Consider the following 22,516-nt stretch of genomic DNA (forward strand, 5'->3'; position numbering starts at 1 on the left):
GCACTGTGAATTGTGCAAGACTGTTGAATCACAGATCTGTACCTATGAAACAAATAATGCAATATATGTTAAGAAAAAAAAAAAGAAGATAGCAGGAGGGGAAGAATGAAGGGGGGAAATCGGAGGGGGAGATGAACCATGGGAGACAATGGACTCTGAAAAACAAACGGAGGGTTCTAGAGGGGAGGGGGGTGGGAGGATGGGTTAGCCTGGTGATGGGTATTAAAGAGGGCACGTTCTGCATGGAGCACTGGGTGTTATGCACAAACAATGAATCATGGAACACTACATATAAAACTAATGATATAATGTATGGTGATTAACATAACAATAAAAAATTAAAAAAAAAAAAAGAAAGTGAAATCCAAGCTCCAGAGTTTGAGAAGATGTTTGAAATACATGTAACAAGGAGTGAGTCATAGCTTGAGTATATAAAGAAGTCCCACAGATGAAAAAGAACACTTAAGAAGAAAAGCAATGGCAATCCAAAAGATCAATGGTTAGGAGATTTAAAAAGGTACTTTGGAAAAAAAAAATCTGAAAATAGCAAGTAAACATGAAAAGATAGTCAATCTCATTAAGAAACTGTTGATCTTGACTATAATGTGGGACCACAAAAATCATCCCAGATTGGCTCAAATTAGAAAGACTGACACACCAAAAATGCACATGGGGAGAATCACTAACTCAGAGAATCATCACACTCACTATGGGAAACAATTGGGATTTTCAGCATAGTTAAATATACTCATATTCTGGCACGTGTGCACCAGGAAACATCATATAAAATTATTCACAGCAGCATTGATTATAACAGCCTCAAACTGGAAGCCACTCCAGTGTCACCAACAGTAAGAATGTGAAAAATGAATGTAGGACAGCCACATACCCTAAATAAAATCCATGAACAAACAGGCAGAAAGTTGACCCTAAAAAGATAAAGGTGAATAAAAGAAGGCAGGTAGTAAAGCATACATATTCTATAATTCAAAAAAAACATAACTGAACCGTATTGTTTATGGATGCGTATGGAGTTGGTCAATCTGCAGTAGTAAGCAGAAACTAACCATGCAGTTAACTGAAGGTGGAGGAGAGTCTCACTGGGAGGGAGCACACAGGGCCTCTCCTGGTGATGGTTATATACCTGTTATATGTACCATATGCACGGGCACATAGGTTTACTTTATAATAAATTGTGCATATATGTTTAGATCACTTTCTATACATTCCACATTTTTCTTAAAGGTTAAAGGACAAGATTTGGTCTTAATAAAAAGCTTCAGAAACAGTTGGAATCTTTCCTGTAAAACCAAAAGTTGATTTGCCAAGCTTCCTCCTGAGCTCGGCAGTAAAGTCGGTGTAATTGTACAGAGCTATAACATTTGTAGAGAAGGATAACCGAATCCAACTAGCGTGAATAGGCTATGAATTTTCATCAGTCTATAACATAGAAGTGCAATTTGTATAAGGTTGGACCTCATAAATAAGTAATGTAGCATTAAAAAGCACAGCTAGATGAATGGAGCAAGGGTTTCTGAGGCCAAAATAGTCCATATTTCTTCTTAGACAAATATTAAATAATTTAAATGGAGTATATACTGTAAAGTGGTAGGTGGAAAATACAACTCTAAGCATGTGACCGAACAGGCTGGTAGTGTATCTGTCACAGGATTCCTGCACGTAATCTTCTTAGACCAACTGTTTTCCTGTCTCCAGGTGGTAACGATTTTGCCCTGTCCTGGTTAGAAATTTCACTTGTTCTTTGCATTAACACTGCTTTTTAAATGAACCCTATGTGTTCTGTACTACATGTTGAAATTCCAAAGTAGACAGATATCCAATAACAAACCTCAGTTTGTCAAGATGACTTATTTATGTGTATGGGTGTGTGATAAGCCAAATATGTACTTGCAGATATTGACATCTATTATACTTCTTCCCTTTGTGGAACATACCTGAATCTTCATTGAAGAAAATGTACTTTTAGGTAATTTTAATCCATTAGGTCTAGTTTAATCCAGCATCTTCTAAAAGCCAAATATTGGGCTGAGTAATAGGTTTCTCAGATCAATATGACACACTCTCTGCTTCCAAGAAACTGGGATTAATAGATAACTTCAATATACTTTGGGAAGTACTATCAAAAAGTTGTGCACAGTATAAATGGGGCCATGGGTATGGGTCATTTAGGATACAGAAAAGTTCATGCAGGGTTTTCTGGAAGAGATTATGTTTGGCCAGAATTTTCGAAGATCAGTTCCCTAGATAAAGAATGGAAAAAGACGAAATCAAGGGAGGGGCATGAGCAGAGGCACAGGGACTCGGGAGAGGTACTGAGAAGGGGTATTAGTAGCTGCATGTAAGTTAGCACTGATTCAAGGAAAGCTGGGGAAGCAGAAGTGGGAGGTGAGCCTTGTTTGCTGCATTGAGAGATGTTTCCTGCGGTTGAACTGTTGGTTAGAGACACCGTTCCAGCAGGTACACTGAGGATAATTAGGAGGTGTCAAGACTAGTGTCAGGATAATCAATTAAGTGAAAAAAAAATAGCAGTCAAGTAAACAAACTATAAAGATACTTTTTTAATGTAGTGTGTCCTTGATGGATGGCAGAAAAATAAAATAAGCTCCGTGTGTAAAAAAAAAAAAAAAAAGACATTGTGATGTTAGTTTAGGTGAGAAATGATAAGAGCTGGACTGTGGTTGTCTGGAGAGAGGAGGAGGGAGTCTGAGAACAAAGAGAAACATGTAAAATTATCAGGACTCGTGATGGACCGGACATGGACAGTGAGGGAGAAAGAAGAGATGCACGGCTCCCCAGCATCAGGCTTGTGACCGAGTAACCAAGAAGCAGAATTCAGGAGATTGACACCTGTCTGGAGAAGGTGAAGATAAGGGTTGAGTGTTACACATGTTGAATACGTTAGTTTGGGAGGTGGTGGAAACATCTGTCACCTTGATCGTGGTGATGGTAACAAGAGTATCCATATGTCCTAACTCAAACTCACCAAACTGCATACATGAGTCATGCGTAGGTTTTTCAATGCCAATGATACCTCAATGAAACTAGAAAAAAGAGTATTAGTATACAGTATTAAAAGAAAAGTTTTAAGAAGCAAACAGATCTAGGGAAAGGTAGAAAGAATCTGATCCTCTTAAACATATGGAGACCAGGAGCAAACAGGTGGTAGGGTCTCAAGAAGGGGACAGAGACCCATTTCAAAGGTAGCAGTGAAGTTGTTCAGATAAAGATGACATTCCGCAGTAAGGAGGTGACCAATATCTGTCATCGCACATCTGGGATTATGCAACTGTGAATATTTACACACACACACACAAACATAGGCACACGCACATATATTTATCATGACAGCTGAGCTAAGACTAAAAACTGTCTAAGGGTAGGCCCTAAGTAAATATTGCAAAAATACATGCACAAAATGTTCTAACTCATTTACCAACTGCCAATTGAATACCTGAAAGATCACCAAGCTTCAAACATATTCACAAGCCACAGATAAATCTCCATTATAAATATTTTTAGGTAGCAGCATTAAAAGACATGCCACCAATTTTTCAAAGTGTGTGGGCTTCCTTCTTAAGTTGACTGAGTACAGTGTTTGCATTGCAAAGTATGACTTGACAAGAGAACCCGTAAAATTCCCCACTTGTGGCCTACTTAAAAAAGAAGTATGATAGTTTTAGGCACTGTTGAATGCCATACTGAGCTACAAAAAATAAATAAAACACCATAAAGCTCCCACCTTCATTTCATTTTTAGAGCCCCACACAGGGAGATGACATGAACATTCATCAGAGACACACCACTGAGGTTCAGATTTATTTTGCTTAATATTAAATTCTATATTTGGAAGAAATACCAATTTCTTTTTTAAATGAACAGCATCCCTACCCTTCTAAATGCTGAAGTTCACTAATGATTTTAAAACCACTCTGAGGGTTTAAACCGAATCACTACCACTTACAGCAGCCGGAGTTTAACATGCAGACCTCACATTGGGAATACATTTATGTTTCAGGTTAAATAAATTCAGCCTCTTTTGTTTTAGAACTGGAAGAACATTTTGTTGATTCAGGGCTCTATTTCTCTTACTTAGAGCTAAAAGAAGTCAGTTCAGCATAAGAATTTCTACAAGGCATTGATGGGAAGTTGGCCGGGAAGCCGCTCTCTGTATATCATAAACACTGCTAAGAACTTGGTTTAAACGTAAGAGGCAGGGTTGTTTCCAAGCATGCCTTCTCTGCATCTGTGTGGGCTTTGATGCCAAGGGCTACTCTAAAAAACAGAGAGGATGAATTTAAGGAGAGTTGTGGGTCCTAAAGAACCCTCCCCGAGATGCTGCCAGGAGGCCAGAAAGCTGGAGGAAGCTCCAAGGTTTCCCCTCCCCTCAACGTCCACTCTCCCAGAATATGCATTGAATCACCTCCTGGGCCACCCACCTGTGCCAAACAAAAACAGCTTCTCATCCTCCCTCATGCTAAATTCTGTTGGACAACTACAAAGAAGTTCTTCTTGGGACGCTGTGCGGAAGACAGGGCTTACTGAGCAGATCCCGCCCTTTATCTCCTCCTCACTCCACACCCAGACTTACGGTGGAATCCATCAGATAATATTTGAAAAAATGAATGAAAATGGCATGCACCGTGTTGAATGGGGTGGGGTGTCACGATTCTCTGCTTCTGCAGACCCAGGGTTTATGGTGGGACCAAACTCGTCCACCTGACTCACACACCAGGATGAACCATTGCTAGCCAGTCCATATCTGCCTGGCATCTTTCTTTTCCTTCTTTTTTTTTTTCTTCAACCTCGAATCTCACTAATTTGTCAAGATACTGCAGATGAATACATTTTCCCATGAACCCTGATACAGCTGCCTTCGTCCTCTGTGGCGTTCCTCATCCTTTAGGAAATCGTCAGGATGGCACATTGGACACATGACATAGAGAGGGAGTGTGTTCTTACTGTGTGTGCTAGGTTTCATTCTGCACACATTCTTTTCACCCCAACAATACTGTTGCAGCAAGTTGCTCTGAGAATTATGCAAATGATTTCCAAAGTTAAGTGTGGTATGTCATACTTGTGTGTAGTGAGTTCTATGTTCAGAAATTACTGGTTGGTAGTTTATTTTTTAATATGCTGATAAAACTCCTCTGCTCTGCATAATCCATAAATACTGCTTTGGAAGTATTCTCTATTTAATAAAGTTTAATACAACAATACCTTAACACATAGAAAGTAAATAAAAAGTTCCTTCAGCATTTGCATGTAAATACTGGATTATGCATACTTAAACATCATTAGAACAAAAACTCCTTAAGTAGGTAGCTCAAATTCAGTGCAATAACTAACCATACGTATCTTGGTTTTAAGTGTGTCTTAATAGTTTTTTGGTGACAATTAAAATTAAATTTTATAAGCAGAGCATGAGTCATTTAGTGAAATTAATGTATTATATAATTATCATTAGGTAGCAACAGGAGACCATTATGATGCATCAAAATTCCATTCTCTGAACATTACAACTTGTCTGGAACTGAGCAGAATCAGTAGGATGCACCTGCTCTGCATGGTTTTGTGTTCCTTTGTACTTTCAAACTCATTTTAGTTTTTTATGAAAACATGTTATTGCCTAAAGACCAGGACCATTACTGCTTTGTCAAATTATGAATGCTAAGGTTTATATTTCAATTTTTAATGCTGAAATAAACTACAGAGACCATTTCTCGTCTAATTTAAGAACTAGGAGACGAGAAACAAACTTCATGCTGTAAGTCCTTCAAAGACAAAGAACCACTAGGAAAAGTGACAATAATAAAGAGAAAGGAAAAGTAAAAATAACTAATAATTAATCATTATGTTAATGTCTACTTACATATTATTGATTATATATTCCATATGGGTTTTATCGCTCCAGTGCTAAGTAAATTAAGAGAAATGGAAAAGATAATTTTCCTAAATGATTTCAATACCTGTTTATCTGAGCAGTTGGTAGATGTGACTAAACAGACTTTTCAGTGTTCATCAATGGGGCAACTAGAGTGACAACTGTAATGGTATTTTTTAAAGATTTTTTATTTATTTATTTGAGAGAGAGAGAGAGCACAAATGGTGGGGAGGGGCGGAGGCAGTGGGAGAAGAAGACTCCCTGCTGAGCAGGGAGCCCAATGCGGGACTCGATCCCAGGATCCTGAGATCACGACCTGAGCCGAAGGCAGACGCTTAACCCACTCAGCCATCCAGATGCCCAGATTTTTAATCATCATTATGACTAGACTATTATAATAGCTCAGGCCTCTATATCTGGGCTATTATAATTACCTTCTGATCCAGCTTTCTGGATGTAGAATCTCCCACCACAATCTACTCAGGAGTAATCTTTATAATAAAAATCTAGTGATGCCATACGTCAGACCCTCCAGGGATCCTCCCCACCAGCACCTTCTCCAACATGCACAGAGAAATGTTTATAACTTGGCACACTTGCTGTAATATGACCTGTCCTATGCTCTGTGTCTGTGCTTTTATTCATGCAATCACGTGCTAGACCGCTTCCAACACCTCCCAATTTTCTTCTCACCAATATTCATCCTTCATGAGCCAACTTCAGCACCAACCCCTTTTCTGTGTTTTCTGCACATGCCACTCAGATTTTACCACCTTGTTTGCCTGCTGTAATAGACACTGTCAGTGCCCCATGTGTGTCCCTTGGAACATGTATACTTTCTGACCAACTTCCATCTGCTGGTATCTATACAGTCTGACCCAATGCCCTTGTATCCACATGGCAGAGCTGGCTGCTTGCTTGCTCTGGAGGCAGGAAGTACCAAAAATACCCTCCTCCACAGCATCAGTGACCAAGGAATCTCAGGATTTTGTGCACGAATTTGCCAGTCCCATCACTTCTCAGCATCAATAATTCTGGGACATGTGTTTGCAGAATTTCCTAGGTTCGCCCTTGGGATTGAGCTCCAGTCTTTCTAATGACTGGTTTAGTAGCTGTCCCTTCATTAGCAGCTGTCTTTTCCCTGCATCACTTCCTACTTGTCTGTGAGTATCACTTGAACTTCTCCAAAATGATTTCTTCCTCAATCTTTTGTCCACAGGTCTCCTCTTATAGAGTCCACAGTAAAAGTTGTGACACAGGAGGTATTACTACACAGGGTTCTGGAGTTGGATGGCTTGCTGGCTACGTGGCATCAAGACTCCGTAGCTTGTTGCAGCAGGTCGATGACTAATCCTCTTCCCTGTGGTGAGCTGGGGCAGCATCAAGGCATGAGGGAATGTATGCCCTATGCAATCTCTCTGGGATTTGAGAGACAGAGTGACAATGATGATGATAATGACTATGGAGCTGTTGTAAGTATTGTCAGAGCTCTGAGGGAAAAAACTGATGAGCTCACGCTGACCAGGCAAAATCTCAGGGCATGGTATGGAAGGCAGAAGGTCTCTGCCTTTAACATTTAGAGAGGCCCTCCCCTTCTGCAGCCAGAGAGGAAACTGGACTGAACACCAGACCTTTGTCTGACTGGAAGAGCAGCTGTCTTGTAGAGAAGGCTTGCTTCAAAGCACCAGCAAAACTCCTATTCAAGACTTAAAGCTTTAACAGGGAAAGGGTGGGTTCCTGACATCTGGACTCATACATCTGGATGACCCACTCCTTGAGAGAGAAGGGTTCTCTCCTTGCCTGTGGTTCACACAGATGCCTTATCTCAGGTAGATACTGTGAAATATGTGTGCCTTCCTCAAAATTCGCCCTCAGCTTATGGCTTCTAAACCATCCACCATGTTCAAGACCAAGAATGGCCCAACTGAGGAAATACTATACTTTCTATAAGAAAAATGGGATTATTCATCAAAGGAAGTAGAGAAACTGGCTTATATGTCCAGTCTTAGGATCAGGAGAGCACACTGGGCAAGAGGTGTGTGTGTGAAATATGGGTACAAAGCAAACACTATATAGATGTTTACACAACCAGATGAATATACCTCTAAACATCTGTATTCTGAGGTATGCACTTACAAATTCACACTTAATGGTATAGCTAATTACATATTTCTCTACAGATACCTTATTATAATTTCAGAAAATAAAAATATATATTAAATAAGAAAAGAATACCCTTCCAATGAATCAATGTTCAAAGCACTTAAGGGTCACAAATATGAATCAACAAGCTTAATAAGTGAAATCCAAATGGACACAAGGTGATTTATGAAAAACAAAACAAAACAAAAAATCTTGAAGAGTATCCAGCACTGTGACTGAGAATGAATGCACTTTATTCTGTTTTGCCTTATACCCAAGTGATCTCACTCACTGATCACCTTCAATAATTCTGATGACCCACCGCACATTGCATTAGCTGAATCTCCTTTCAAAATTAAGATGTGAGAAACGTATTCAACAAAAAAATACATTTAATATATATCTTCCACTTACCCGTACTTGACCCACAAAGGCATTGGTTTCTTCCTCCACCACAGACAGGTTTCTAGGCAGAAAGGGGTCGAACACTGGTGCATTGTCATTGACATCTGTCACCACCACATTTATGGTAGCAGTAGAGGTCTTAAAGGAAAAAAAAGAAGGACTAAATATGAAAGAAGTTATTTTCATGTTGATGTCATCTCATCGGTCATCTTGGAGTTTGTCTGTCTGAAATAGAGCGAGACCTTGCCTCACTCCAACTAAAATCCAAAGTATCTCGTTGCTATTCTTACTCCTTAGCTTTCCAAAAAAGAGAAAAGAAAAAAAAAAAAACAGGAAGTTTGCAATATTCAAGCATTTCAAAAAAACAGATGGAGAAAGCAAATGATGATATTACAGGGCAAACATCTTCTTGAAAATGTCAAATATTTCCTGGAGGCTTACTTTGAGAAAGTGATTTTACCTTTATCTTGTTCACAGTTTATGGGTGGCAAGCTTTTGTTTATACACACATGTACCTGTTTTTCTCTGAAATATAACATTTCTCTAGTTTATATCACTTACATTTCACACTGTGTAAAAATAAAAATGGTGTCCTATCAAAGAGCACAGTGCATCAAATGGGTATTTTCAGGTAAGTAAATGCTGTCAGAAAATACTACATTCATCATTTTCTGGGTTCACCTCTACACTGAGAGTTTGAGCACCACGTATCACTAGTTAACTGATTACTTTATGGTCATACAGCCCAAGGAAGTGGTAAGCAGGTACACTTAAAGTAGTATGTGCTACCTGGTTCAAAGATCAACCCTTGGCCTGCTGCAACCAGAGACTGTTACGTAGGTCAACAACTTTTGCAAAATCAAGGAACATCTTCAGATGTGAGTCAGGCTGGAAACTGTTCTTTCTAATCAAAGCCTGAGAAGCAGCACCTGCCCTGCACCCAGCTCTGTGAGAGTGTGGGGCACATTACAGAAGTCTAGGGCCAGAATCAGAGAAAGAAAGGGCCCTTGGATGGAAAATGAAAAATCCATCAGGCGATGATACTACATATGTGACAAGATGTAAATTAAAAAATAGGAGAAATATGCAAGATGAAATAATTACCCAACTTTTGTTTTAAAAAATACCGACACAATTTGTCCTGATTGTACGTGATGTGAGGTGCACCAATGCTTGGCTCAGAGGGAATGAATCTGGGGAGATCCTGTAGCCGTCATGGGCTGAGGGGTCAAACACTGGATTTCCTAGTGGCTGAGGAGGCAAGGACCTGGTAAATGACTTGTCCTTGTCTTTCTTATTGGGATCATTGACGTTGTACACTCTATTAGTAATGGTGCATGGGGTCTAGACCTTACCTCACTTTGACTAAAACCCAAAGCTGAAACTCCAATTGAATTAAGGCTGTCTGTCCCTATTTTAACAGAAGCAAAAGTATATACTCTTTTGAGCAATATGACTTTACTGCAAGCTTTTATAATTTTTCCACATGCAATATCCAGCAGTCATCTAAAAATCACCATGCATAGCAGGGAATTCTTGGGTATTCATAATGGGTTCTTTCTCTATTTGTGTCCTGGCTACATTGATGGGCTTAATCTGTGAAAATTCATACAGCTATTCAGTATGATTTTTACATATTTCTATATTGAAAAGCCCAATAAAAATTTTATTTAAAGGCATGCCAAGGGTGACCAGAACAGTATTATGTAGTCAAAACCTGGAAACAACCTAAATGTCCACCAGTAGTAGATGGTTTGATGTGCACAGTGCAATAATATATAATACTGAGAATGAACAGAGCATGGTTACAAGTACCCACAGGGATGAATTTCAAGAACATAAGGTTGAGGGTAAGAAGTCAGGCACAAAGTAGCACATACTATATGATTCCAAGTGTATACATTTCAAAGATTGGCACAGTGTCTTCATTGTGATAGAAGTCAGAATAGGGATCACCTTATGAAGAAGGGGTCTGGGACTAGCGCAATCATAAGGCTGGGCTCTTGGGCTGCTAACTGATTTCAGTTTCTTATTCTAAATATTGATTACATAGATGTGTTCACTATGTGAAAATTTATTAAGCTGCACAATTAAAGTTTGTGCATTCTTCTGCGTGCATATCTTCATGAAACCGTGTAATTTAAAAGATGCATGAGCACAAACACACTTGTATTAGATATATGTGGTTCTGTATAAATTCGAACATTTTCTGATTAGATGAAATACAGAAAATTTAATTTGCTTATTTTAACTTTTATGTATTTTCCACATTTTCTCCAACAAGGCTACATTGCTTTTATAACAACGACAACAACAAAACAGTTAAACAAATGTTATTTCTCTAAAAGTTGTGTGAGTTAAAACCAGTAAAAGGATGTTTTTACAGGAGCAGTAGTTCTCAATTTGCCTGAAGGTGAACAAAACGTTAAAATTGACAGCCTGGGGCGCCTGGGTGGCTCAGTTGGTTAAGCGACTGCTTTCGGCTCAGGTCATGATCCTGGAGTCCCTGGATCGAGTCCCGCATCGGGCTCCCTGCTCGGCAGGGAGCCTGCTTCTCCCTCTGACCCTCCCCCCTCTCATGTGCTCTCTCTGTCTCAAATAAATAAATAAAATCTTTAAAAAAATAAAAAAATAAAAATAAATAAATAAAATTGACAGCCTGGAGTCAAAATCTAAGAGTAGCCACACTAGAGTCTGCTGACTTTCCTTCAAATTGTCTGACCCTCTTTATGGCAGCCTGTCTGCACTTCCCTGTCAATCTACTAGATAGGTTTTCATCCTATTTTTTACAATTCCCATTCTTGACCCTATAGTGTGTGATGTTTTCAGACTGTTTCGGTCCTCAGTCAAAAACTATGGACTGTAGCTAGGTAAGACAGAAGAGAGCTGGATCACTAAGTAATCTGAAAAGTTAAAGGACAAATCAACCATTTTTGTGCTAATAGGGGCTGAAATTTATGTATAGATGTATTTCTCCACATCTTAGTAATTGTATATGACATGAGGAATAAAAACTATGAACACATAGAATAATTTCCAACTTACGTATTTCTTGAAAAGTAGTCTAGAGACCACTTGCATCAGAATCACTTGATTAATCATTATAAGTGCCCAGGCTACACATTAGACCTATTGACTCTATTCATTTAAATCTCCTGAAATAGTTGTAGATTAGTTAGTTGTAAAGCACAATTATGTAAATATTTTTGATTGGTTCAGAAAGATGGTGATGCTGCTTCAATATGGATCTGTGCCCTAGAGGAATTTTGTATCATATCAAGGACAGATTTTCAGTTGGTTAAGGTTGCCTATTTAGACTATCAGCTCAGGTCATTTTAAGTAAAGTTAATAAAAAGAACAATATGTCGGCTAACATATGTTCATAATTAATTTTAAAAATCGATTTATATTATGCCAATTAAATAAAAAAGATAAGATACCAAACTAATAAACCTGATTAGTGCAAAGCTACCTGTTTCCCATTAAGAGAATTTGTCTTACTGCTTATTTTCTCAAAAGTTGTATCAAATTACAATTCTACTAGCTGGAAGTACTTGCAGTTTAGTACTATATTCCATAAATTATCACTTTTGGGGTCATTAGTTATTTTAATTATAACATCATAGATTTTATTTTGTTTTAAATCATGGATAAATCCTCACAATATGTATTAAATTCTCAACAATGCAAGCAGATATTTCTGTTGTAGCAGACCATTTGAATACAAATTTATTTACTTTTTTAAGATTTTATTTATTTATTTGACAGAGAGAGACAGAGTGAGAGAGGGAACACAAGCAGGGGGAGTGGGCGAGGGAGAAGCAGACTCCCCGCTGAGCAGGGAGCCCAATGCGGGGATCGATCCCAGGACTCTGAGATCATGACCTGAGACGAAGGGAGACGCTTAACCAACTGAGCCACCCAGGTGCCCCTCACATTTATTTTCATAAACTGCTATGGCCTTGAAATAAAGACATTAATATGGTGCCACTGGTTTGGTACAGTATAAAAATGTGAGATTAAAGCCAAAGTCAAAAAAACCACAAATGTGTATATTCATCTACACAAACCATTTTTTTTATTCATGAGAACTTCTTTTAAAAAAAGTATTTTACAATCTTCCTTAATTTTATATTATGGACTTTATTGAATCTATCAAGCTAATTTCTTAAATTATTGAAAACCTGGTTTAAGTGGAAGATATTTAGGGTGTTCAAAATGTATTCATTCGCTACTTACTGAAGATAGAATTATGATGACTTTCCATTGATACAGATCTAAATTTGAAACTATGGACTTATAAAGTGACAGAAAAATTTGTATTATATGCTATATAATTGAGAAACAAAGAATGGAATGATACAGCTGCCTTTTTTTTTTTGTCAATGTGGAAATGTATCCATATATATATATGCAAAGACCCTTTAAAACCTTTCTATAAACATGTATGTTCAAACTAACATTTATTAGCATGTTTAATTCCTTTCAATAAAAATGGAGAGTTGGAATCTGGAATAATGAGGGTGTGTCATTTAGGATCTGACCACTCTTGTTTTCATCTAATAGGACAAGGAAAATACATCTACTCTGTAATGGGCATTCTTCTTAGGCAATATCAATCCAAAATATTTTTATTCATAGCTACAAATCATCCTGTGACTACAACATCAAGAGGCAAGCCTGCCTGACCCAGATCATAGAGTTTCTTTGATGACATAGACAGGGTGCCCTTTGTACCAGGGAGGCTGACATGGGAGGCTTCTTCCCCTTCTGAGAATGACAGAATAGAAAATGTCTTCCAGAAAAGCCTTCCTATTCTGGATTATGGGGAGGAGAAGGGGAGGCAGAGAGAAGACGAGGATGCAAAGGTCCTTGTCTTCATCCTCTCCCCCCCTATTATTCTGGAAGCACTTTGGGGAAAGTGGTGGTAGATATTGAGCAAGTAAGAGAACTTTGGGTGAAATGGTGGCTGACCCTTGTGGAGCATGGAAGCCTCCAGAGAAGTTCCATGGCAGTCACATCTAATAGGACATGGCAAGGAATATGGAAAAGTGGCAGAGACAAGTGGTCAAAGAGAGAAGCTGGGTTTCTTTGTGTGTGGCTCAGGAATTCTAGAGGCTGAGAGATCACTCTGTGAGCAAGGCCTTGGGTAAGGGCAAAGGACCCTGATGGTCACAATCAAATTCATGTCAGTGCTAGGCAGCAAGAGATGCACCAAATACTCAAAGGAGTCAGTAGGGGACTGGACTGAGAGGCCAAAGCAGACACACCAGGCAAACAGAGACCGGCAGAGATGGAGAGCATTCGAGCTGGGTGCCCTCTTCCTGGCATCAAGAACTATTAAGCACACCCTGCATCTGTACAATTTTAGGATGAGGGTAGGCAAGAGAGGAAGAGCAGCTTCACTGGTGAGTACATGTTTACCTTGAAAAGAGTGGTTAAAACAAAAGAGGTTGGGATGTTGTTTCAAGCAAGTGAAGTGTGACCCGACTCAGCCCAGGGACATATTACCATCTAGGCAGCAGAGTGGACTCAGGAAGATTAGATTAGGGATTTAAAAAAAGGAGCTTTTAATTCTGTGCGTATCTGAGTGCAGTGTGAGGAGAGTATATACTTTATAAATATCTATATTGTAATAATATGTAATATAATTTATTATATATAATATAAACATAGCAGAAACTAGTAGAACTTCACAGATTATCTCACAATTTAAAAAAAATCAAACTTCTGGAAGATTTATTTCAGAAAACACTAAAATGTCAGTATTTTATTACCAAAAATGAGAAATATAAATCTATGCTTTTCAAAGAGAATGAACAAGTAGCTCATTCTCTTTTAAAATTACATGGTCATTTCTTCTTATAAGAGTATACACCCAAATAAAAGTTTTGTTTAAAAAAAAAAAAAAATATATATATATATATGCAGTTTTGTTTAAATATATATATGTATTTATATATATATATATATTATTATTCTGTTCTAAAATTTTATTAAATGAGCTATATTGAAATTCAGTTATTTGCATTTCACCCACAATTCTTCTCATATATTTTTTTCTCTTGTTAATGTTTCCTATAGTTTGACTAAACAGTTAAATGTTCAGCTTCTAGATTCTAATTGCTTATTTATATTGTCACATTTAAAAGACATTCAGGGGGGTACCTGGGTGGCTCAGTTAAGCATCTCCCTTTGGCTCAGGTCACGATCTCAGGGTCCTGGGATCGAGCCATGCATTGGGCTCCCTCCTTAGCGGAGAGTCTGCTTCTCCCTCTCCCTGCCTCTCTGCCTGTTTGTGCTCCTCTCTCTCTGTCAAATAAATAAATAAAATCTTTAAAAATGAAATAAAATAAAATAAAAGACATTCAGGGAATAATGTCAGTTCAAGGCCCAAGCTTAGACGCTAAGTTTCCTGCCAATCCGGAATCGTAAGACATCACCAGTATTCACTATGAAAGCCATAATCGAAGAAGTCAAGCTAGGAATTCTAGAAAATTTTACCGAGAGCAAAAACCATGATATAATCAAGTTATCTGTCATATAGTTCAAGAATGAAAACCATATTGCTGAACTCATGGAAATCTGGTCAGAAATATCCACACTACAGAACAACTTTGTATTTTGAATAGGAGTGCTTCCCCATTGGGAAATGACAACTGATAAATTTGTTTAAAAAAAAAGAAAGAGAAAATCCTGACTTCTCTTTGCATATTTATATTTTTCACTGTGATTTGCATATGCATATATTTTGCTGTGCTATTGTTTTATAGACAACTACAATCCACAAAGCCCTACTTACTCCTTATCTTTCAGCCCAGTGTGGATAATAAGATCTAAGAAGCGTTATGCCAGGTGTGGTCTCTGAAAGAGCTCTAGTTCAGGTAGAGAAAAGGGCAGACTCTTCTTTGCCTCTCTGCAAAGCAGAGCAGATGCCTAGAGTTGCATTAGTCATTGTAAACCCATTAGGTAAGTAGACTGAGGAAGAAAGCAAACACAGGATAAATGGCAAAGTGGGTAAGAGACAGCAGGAGCCCCTGCCTGAGCCCTTCCTGTCCACCCCTATGTTTCTTTATATGTGAGACAAACAAACCCTGCTTTGTTTAAGCCCCTGCTGTTTGGCTTCCTCTTACAGCCAGCTTCCTAAAGGCTATCCCTACCACTGCTTGTTGAAGGAGTTCAGAGAACATCACCGCAAAATATGCCACTTTGCTAAATTGACTCCTTTGAATGAAAGGCACTTGAAAAAATAGCAAATACAGGAAAAATACTCAGTCCTTCCTTCTTTTTCATAAAAGCAGGATATTACATTCCCATGTGAAAGATGGACTCCCTGTATCAGAAGGAAGGTAACATTTTTATTATCAACAAGCATAAGAGGTTGAGAGAGAGAGAATTCTATACAAGCAGACCTTGTTAAAATAATTCACACCTCCCTTTAGCCTCCCAACAGAGTTTAGTTGCCTTCCCACACCTGCCTCTCTCCCTTTCCCCTACTTCGAAAGAAAGTAGGTTTTGCCGATTCTTTGGGTCTTCATTTCCTTATGGGGGCTAAAACATCATGTAAAACTTATATAAATTTGTATGCTTTCTCCTCTTAATCTGTCTTTGTCACTTTAATTTTCAGACCCAGCCAGGGACCTTAAGCGAGGGTCGAGGAAAACTTCTTCCTCCCTGTGGATCAAATTATATCCATAAACATAATAAGGTTTGCCCAGATTTTCCAATAAAATTTTCCAATAAAATGTATTTTTAGTTCAGATTGGTTGGACTTAGTTTAGCTTAGAAGTAAATAATGTTACAAAGAAGCTTCTGAAAAGAATTTGCGTGTATATTACTTCAAAAAATGCATTTGGGAGCTATCCTAGATGCTATTATTATAAGGTAAAATGTAGCTGCTTATAAAAAGTATATGATATACAAAAATTTCGAAGTCTTTTCAGCTAAAATGTGAAAATATTGGAATAAAACATGGTGGAAGCTTTCTTAAGGAATTTTCAACTTTATAGATTTGCAAAGAATTCCAAGTAAGTGTAAATAACTATTTAATTCTAGAAAGTATGAGTTTATCTGTATTCATGATAGCTGAAGAAATCTAAATATTTATAATAATGAGATATTTAACTTGTATAGGTTTTTTTCAGCTACTATTGACAAAGTTGATTTAGAGAATGGAAAAAAACCCAAGAACATCAATAACATTCTTTCAACTTTGTCTACAAAAACATTAGCAATGAGCAATAGAACATTAGCTCTCTTTTCCCTTAAACATATTTTGGGGGTGGTAGGGGAGGTGGTTTTCCATGATGAAATTATCAAATTATATCTTTGCAATCTGTTTCACACAAATTGCTGGTAATAATTTTGATTTAAGAAGAATGTATAGACCTGGGGTCTGTGTTCATTAAATATCTTTCTTCAAAACCATAATCATTAGGGTTAAAAGGTTAATTTTACCATAACTTTACAAAGGAAATAAGTTTACATGTGTAGATAAGAAAAGCACGTCACAACACAACATTGTAGTGACTGTGTTATCACTTTCTCCTTCAGGAACCCACAATATGTGCCCACATAGATGTTCATCCCTAAAATTACGTAAATAATGGAATTAGCTAAAGAAGCTTTTATTTGAAATCTAAATGTTCCTTTCTCTACTGATATTCTCAATACAAATTTTGAAAATAAAACACATTTACTTAAGAGGGTTAGAATTTTAAAGCTGAAGGAGACCTTACTGATCCTAGGAATGAAAACAGGGGGGCTGCGGTGGTGAGGGGCGGGGACGAAAAATGCTAAGTGACCCCTGGCCAAGGGGACTGAGATACCCAAGTAAGTAACTGGAAAAAAAAAATGCTCTAGAAGAAATTAACCCAGAATTTATTCTCAGTTTTGGATGTGGGCAAACCCATAATTAGTAGATTGAGATTACGTCAGATATCTTAATATACTATTTTTTCCCATCTGTTCTCTTGTCTAAGAAATTATTGTTAAGACCAGATTTAAAGGGTCCTACCTAAACCACTGCCATTAATATCTGATTTGTAATGTGACATCTTCCAAAGCTGTGTATTGTTTTCTTTTTTTTAATCCTAATGATTTTTTTCTATCCTAATGACTGACCTGAATGCCACTCATTTATTTTACATTATTGACACCCCTTCCTCCATACTGAATAATGCCTTCTCCTCTTCAGGTCCCCTCTCATTATCTTCTAGACAAGTTGCCAGTTAATCTTCAACACGTCAGATTCTTTCATTTTCTTCTTGAGCGCCGCATCGACCTCTTTACATAGATCTAACACAGGCACACTCTTAATCAGGGATGCTGCATATATAAAATCAACCTGAGTTTTATTTTTCTTCACACATCTAAGTACCTTCTACTGGCCCCACTATTTACTCAGATTGTTCTGTATATTTTATTTTCTACATGTAAGTGTTTTACCTAATGTTTGAGCAATGGTAAATGGTTTATTATGGGCAGTTTTATCAAATTTAATTAATTATCTATTTTTCTAACTTTTAATTAAAGTAATAAAAGTGTCCGGGTAGCAAGTCTATATGCTTTGTTTTGTTTTTTAAGATTTTATTTATTTATTTGAGAGAGAGAGAGGGAGAAAGAGAGAGCATGAGTAGGGGGAGAGGGATAGGGAGGAGCAGACTCCCAACTGAGCAGGGAGCCCAACACGGGGCTCGATCCCAGGATCCTAGGATCCTAGGAGCACGACCTGAGCTGAAGGCTGACGCCTAACCGACTGAGCCGCCCAAGTGCCTCAGTTTATATGTTCTTATCATGGTAAGATTTTCTGAGCAATCCTCCTCAAATATACGCCCCCAGCCAATCTATCATACAGATCAAACAAGTCATTTCAAGTCATGTGGGGCCATGTTACTATTTTAACTGGGTGAGCCTTGCTTAGACTCCTAAACTGAATTTGAAATTATTTCCAGAGAACAGTGAGTTGGTCCATAAGCATTTGACTAAAGAAAAAACTACTTTGCATCATAGAAATGGTAAAAAAACAAAACAACAAAACAACAACAACAAAACAGTCTAGTACCTGTTACCAAAATTTGAAATGTTACAATGTTAAAAAATTAGAACAGCAGTGGTTGTAAGCACGTTAGTTTAAAGAATACAGTCAAATGGGGGCGCCTGGGTGGCTCAGTCATTAAGCATCTGCCTTCGGCTCAGGTCATGATCCCAGGGTCCTGGGATCGAGCCCCGCATTGGGCTCCCTGCTCCGCAGGAAGCCTGCTTCTCCCTCTCCCACTCCCCCTGCTTGTGTTCTCTCTCTTGCTGTGTCTCTCTCTCTGTCAAATAAATAAATAAAATCTTTAAAAAAAAAAAAAATACAGTCAAATGATTTTAAAACACTCCAGAATGACTAAACAATTTCTTTATTCTTAAAACTGATTTTTGGTGCAGAGAAAATAACATTTATCCTCTCTGGAATTATGGACCCATTTAAACCACTTCCATCACCAAGGATTAGTCAGGATCCTGAATGCTGCTTACAACTTGTGGAATCAATCAACTTGGTTTCCTAAGTGCTTCAAGACATCTATCCACACTCTGCCCCCCAACAAAGTGACATGAAAGGGAATAGGTTCCAACAGAGTCAAAACTGCCAGGAGATATTTCAGAGTGTTGTGCCGATGATGATCACCATGGAATGCGTTTTAGACTGTTAGATTTCATTTTCCCCATAAGCTGGGTAAGAATGCCAATCCCAAGTGTGTTATTCTGTCAAGTCAAAAAGTTCCACCACCCTGACAGATTCAGAATATAGGTTCAACTATTAAAAGAGCACTACTCCAAGTATTAAGGAGCTGCTCTGGGTGAGGAGATTAATTCCCAGACTCATAATTATGATACACTGTTTCAGAGCATCAGACTACCAGCTCTGTTCTTACCACCCATTGTCCCCAGGCTGAGTACTCACCCCATCGGGCCTGCCGTCTGAAGCAGTGACGATCAGAATGTAGCGATCGGTGCTCTCCCTGTCCAGGGCTTTCCCTAAGGTTAGAATCCCAGTACTAGTGACAGAGAAAACAAACAAACAGATTAAGACACACAAAGATCTTAAGTCACAGGGAGCCTTTCTCCCATTGGGAACTACTTTCCACTGTTTTTTCCCTTTCAGCAAATGTAGCCTGAATATTTAAGATGCATGATTCTCAGATTCATGTTGAAAATTGAAAAAAGCTTTTAAGGCTGTTGAGCTTCTTAGCAACAATGAAAAATTGCCAAACTGAAGGAGATAACCGAACTGATTCTCCAGCCTCCAGGAAAAAAATAAAACTGTGCTTAATTCATTCCGGGAAGAAAGATATCTATCTTGTTTATGATTATGTCAAAGTTGGAAGACTCAATTAATCTTTAGCAGTTTCATAATCCTTTGAATCAAGGAATGGTTTCTTAGAACTAATATATATTGTCATTTCCATTCATTGTCACATAGGTATCCATTCTGGAAATGCAAACATCTGAATCCCATCTTTGACAAACATTAGCAATTAACATCTATTTTTTTCTTCTTTCTTAATTTCAAAACAATTGAGGCTCATTGTACAAAATTCAAAAATATACAGTGGAATATTAAAACTCTCATAGATATTGTGATTATTTTTGTAACATTTATTTTTATTCTCTATAATAATATCTGAATACATTATATCATTTTCCAAAGAGGAATCAGACTGTGTATTTTACATCCTATTTAAGAAAACATAATTTCATGAGCATTCACTCTCTCATTTTATAGTTTATGAAAACAAACTTTTGTCAGATACACTAACAATTTTATCATTTTGTTATTCTTTTGAAATTTAGATGTTTCTTAATTTTATTTATTATGTAATGGGAGATGAACAGCCTCTGGACAAATTCTCATAATTTGAATATTTTATACTACTTCATGCCCTTTCACCATTTAAAATAAATGCCTCCAAGTATTTATGCCCTTTTTCTGCAATGTAATTTGTTTTATAACAGTTTTGTCACTTATAATGCTCTCTAAAACAAGTTCCACATTTATGTCTGAGATATTACCATCTGATTTCCTACATGACATTTTAATAAAGTCCTAAAAAACATCTATTGTAGTGGACAAGTTATATTAATATAATAAAACATTAAAACATCTATTCAAGCATGAAAACAATCTTTTTTGATTGATAAAAGGCTTTCATATTTTAATACAAGTGCTTTTATTGTTACACTAGAATTTAAGCCATTCACATCAAACATGGTAGTTGGGTAATGAGACTCAACATCAATGAATCAAAGTCAGAGTCCCAGTTACTCTGTTTTACTGTGTTGTTGTTGATCATACAGACTGAAAAGTTCTAAATGTATGGTAGAACTATGGAAAACTCTACGACTTGTACATTTTTAAATGTTCTGTCAAAATAACTGAAAACCAATTCCCAGAGTAGTTCATAACAATGGCTTTTGGAGTAACTTCCCACACTGCAGATGGTTCAGATAATCTCATTCTACAATGACTTCAAGAGAAAAGTAAGACATGTATTGCTTCAGAGACTGATTCATAAGCTACTTAAGAAATGGGAGACCTGAAAACCCAGCCATAGTACAGTGAAAGAAAAAAAGAAAACTGAGTTATTGCTTTCCACTTTTTCCCCCTCAGTTTAAGGTTCAAATCTCTATATTCTTCTTTATACATTAAATTAGAAAATCTCTTGAAATGTATATTGTATTCCCATTTAGAGCCATATTATACATAAACAGCTAATTTTTAACGGTCTGGTGTTTATCATGGAGACAGATCTTTGCTTGAGATGATGTGTGCCAGTGAGACAGGATATTTGGGAAATGGAGAAGGAGGGGAAAAATAGGTACTATTTTTTTGGTATTTATAGACTAGTTGATGGGTACACACAAGCATGCTTTCCTGAAATTCCAGAAATAAGTAGCAAACGTGAGTCTTCCTACCAGCTGGCTGGAAGCTGCAGACCAGGATACATGGGGCTGCATTTAGGAATGCAGGAAATCTTCTAAGTTCCCATAATAAAAATATGTAAGCATCATTTCTGTTAAAACATCAACAGTGGTGCTACTTAAATTTTACATGACTGAAAACCTATCTCACAGGAGTGACATCAGTGGTCTTGAAGATGGTCGTCAGCATCCCCAGTGTGACACTATGGTGCCTGTTTCTGGAGGGAGCAGAACTACCCTGATTCACAAAGACTTGTGTTTGCCATTCTGGAGGCTGCCGGAAGGAATAACGCATGCTGTTTGTCTTTATTTTGCCTAAGTCAGAGCTCACTGGAGGCAGAAAAGCCGTGGGTTTTTCTGGAAGACTCTGTAAGGCAGGAAACAACCTGCAGTCACCTGAGGCAAAGATCATAGTTGAGGCATACAAGAGAGCGTTGGATGCCTGGGAGGAAAGATGGGCAGAGAATTTCTTGGGAAATTGGGGCACTTAAAAGCACCCGTGTATACTTGGGAATGGAACAGAACTGAGAGTCCAGAGATAAGCCCATATGTCTGTGGCCGACTGATTTTCAACAAGGATGCCAAGATCATTCAATAGGGAAAGAATTGTCTCCTCAAAGGGTGCTGGGGCAATTGGAGATCTCCACGTGAAAGAATGAAGTTGGACGATTTTATTACACCATATACAGAAATTAGGTCAAAATGGATCAACAATCTAAATATAAGTACTGAAACCGTGAAACTTAGACAAAAACTCGAGGATAAATCTTCATGATCTTAGATTCGACAATGGGTTTTAAATGGGACAGTAAGGGCATGAGCAGCAAAAGAAAAAAATGGGTATACTGGACTTCACCAAAATTAAGAATTTTTGCCATCATAAATAAAGTGGAAAAAAAAACCCTAGAAAATGAGAGAAAATACTTGCAATTCATATATCTGATAAGAATCTGGCTCACCAAATGTACTGGGGACTCTTAAAACTCAACAACAAAGTACAAATGACCCAATTAAAAATTAGTCAAAGGACTTAAACAAGATATTTCTCCAAAGAAGATACAAACACGACAAACAAGTACATGAAAAGATACTCTTCAGGGG

The 22,516-nt window shown here is 37.7% G+C and overlaps 1 protein-coding gene across 1 annotated transcript in view; it reads right to left on the bottom strand.

The window, feature by feature from the left end:
- LOC102751140 (protocadherin-15) overlaps positions 1 to 22,516 on the bottom strand; it is a 762,960-nt gene that overhangs the window by 222,941 nt on the left and 517,503 nt on the right. Inside the window, exons 15-16 of the mRNA XM_081823172.1 lie at positions 19,398 to 19,491; positions 8,459 to 8,587 (exon numbers count right to left, since the gene is read on the bottom strand). Coding sequence (XP_081679298.1) covers positions 8,459 to 8,587; positions 19,398 to 19,491 — 223 coding nt within the window. The remainder of the gene's footprint in view (positions 1 to 8,458; positions 8,588 to 19,397; positions 19,492 to 22,516) is intronic.

This window comes from Leptonychotes weddellii, chromosome 6 (assembly GCF_054177405.1).
Source record: "Leptonychotes weddellii isolate Sample4059 chromosome 6, ASM5417740v2, whole genome shotgun sequence".
Lineage (NCBI taxonomy): Eukaryota > Metazoa > Chordata > Mammalia > Carnivora > Phocidae > Leptonychotes > Leptonychotes weddellii.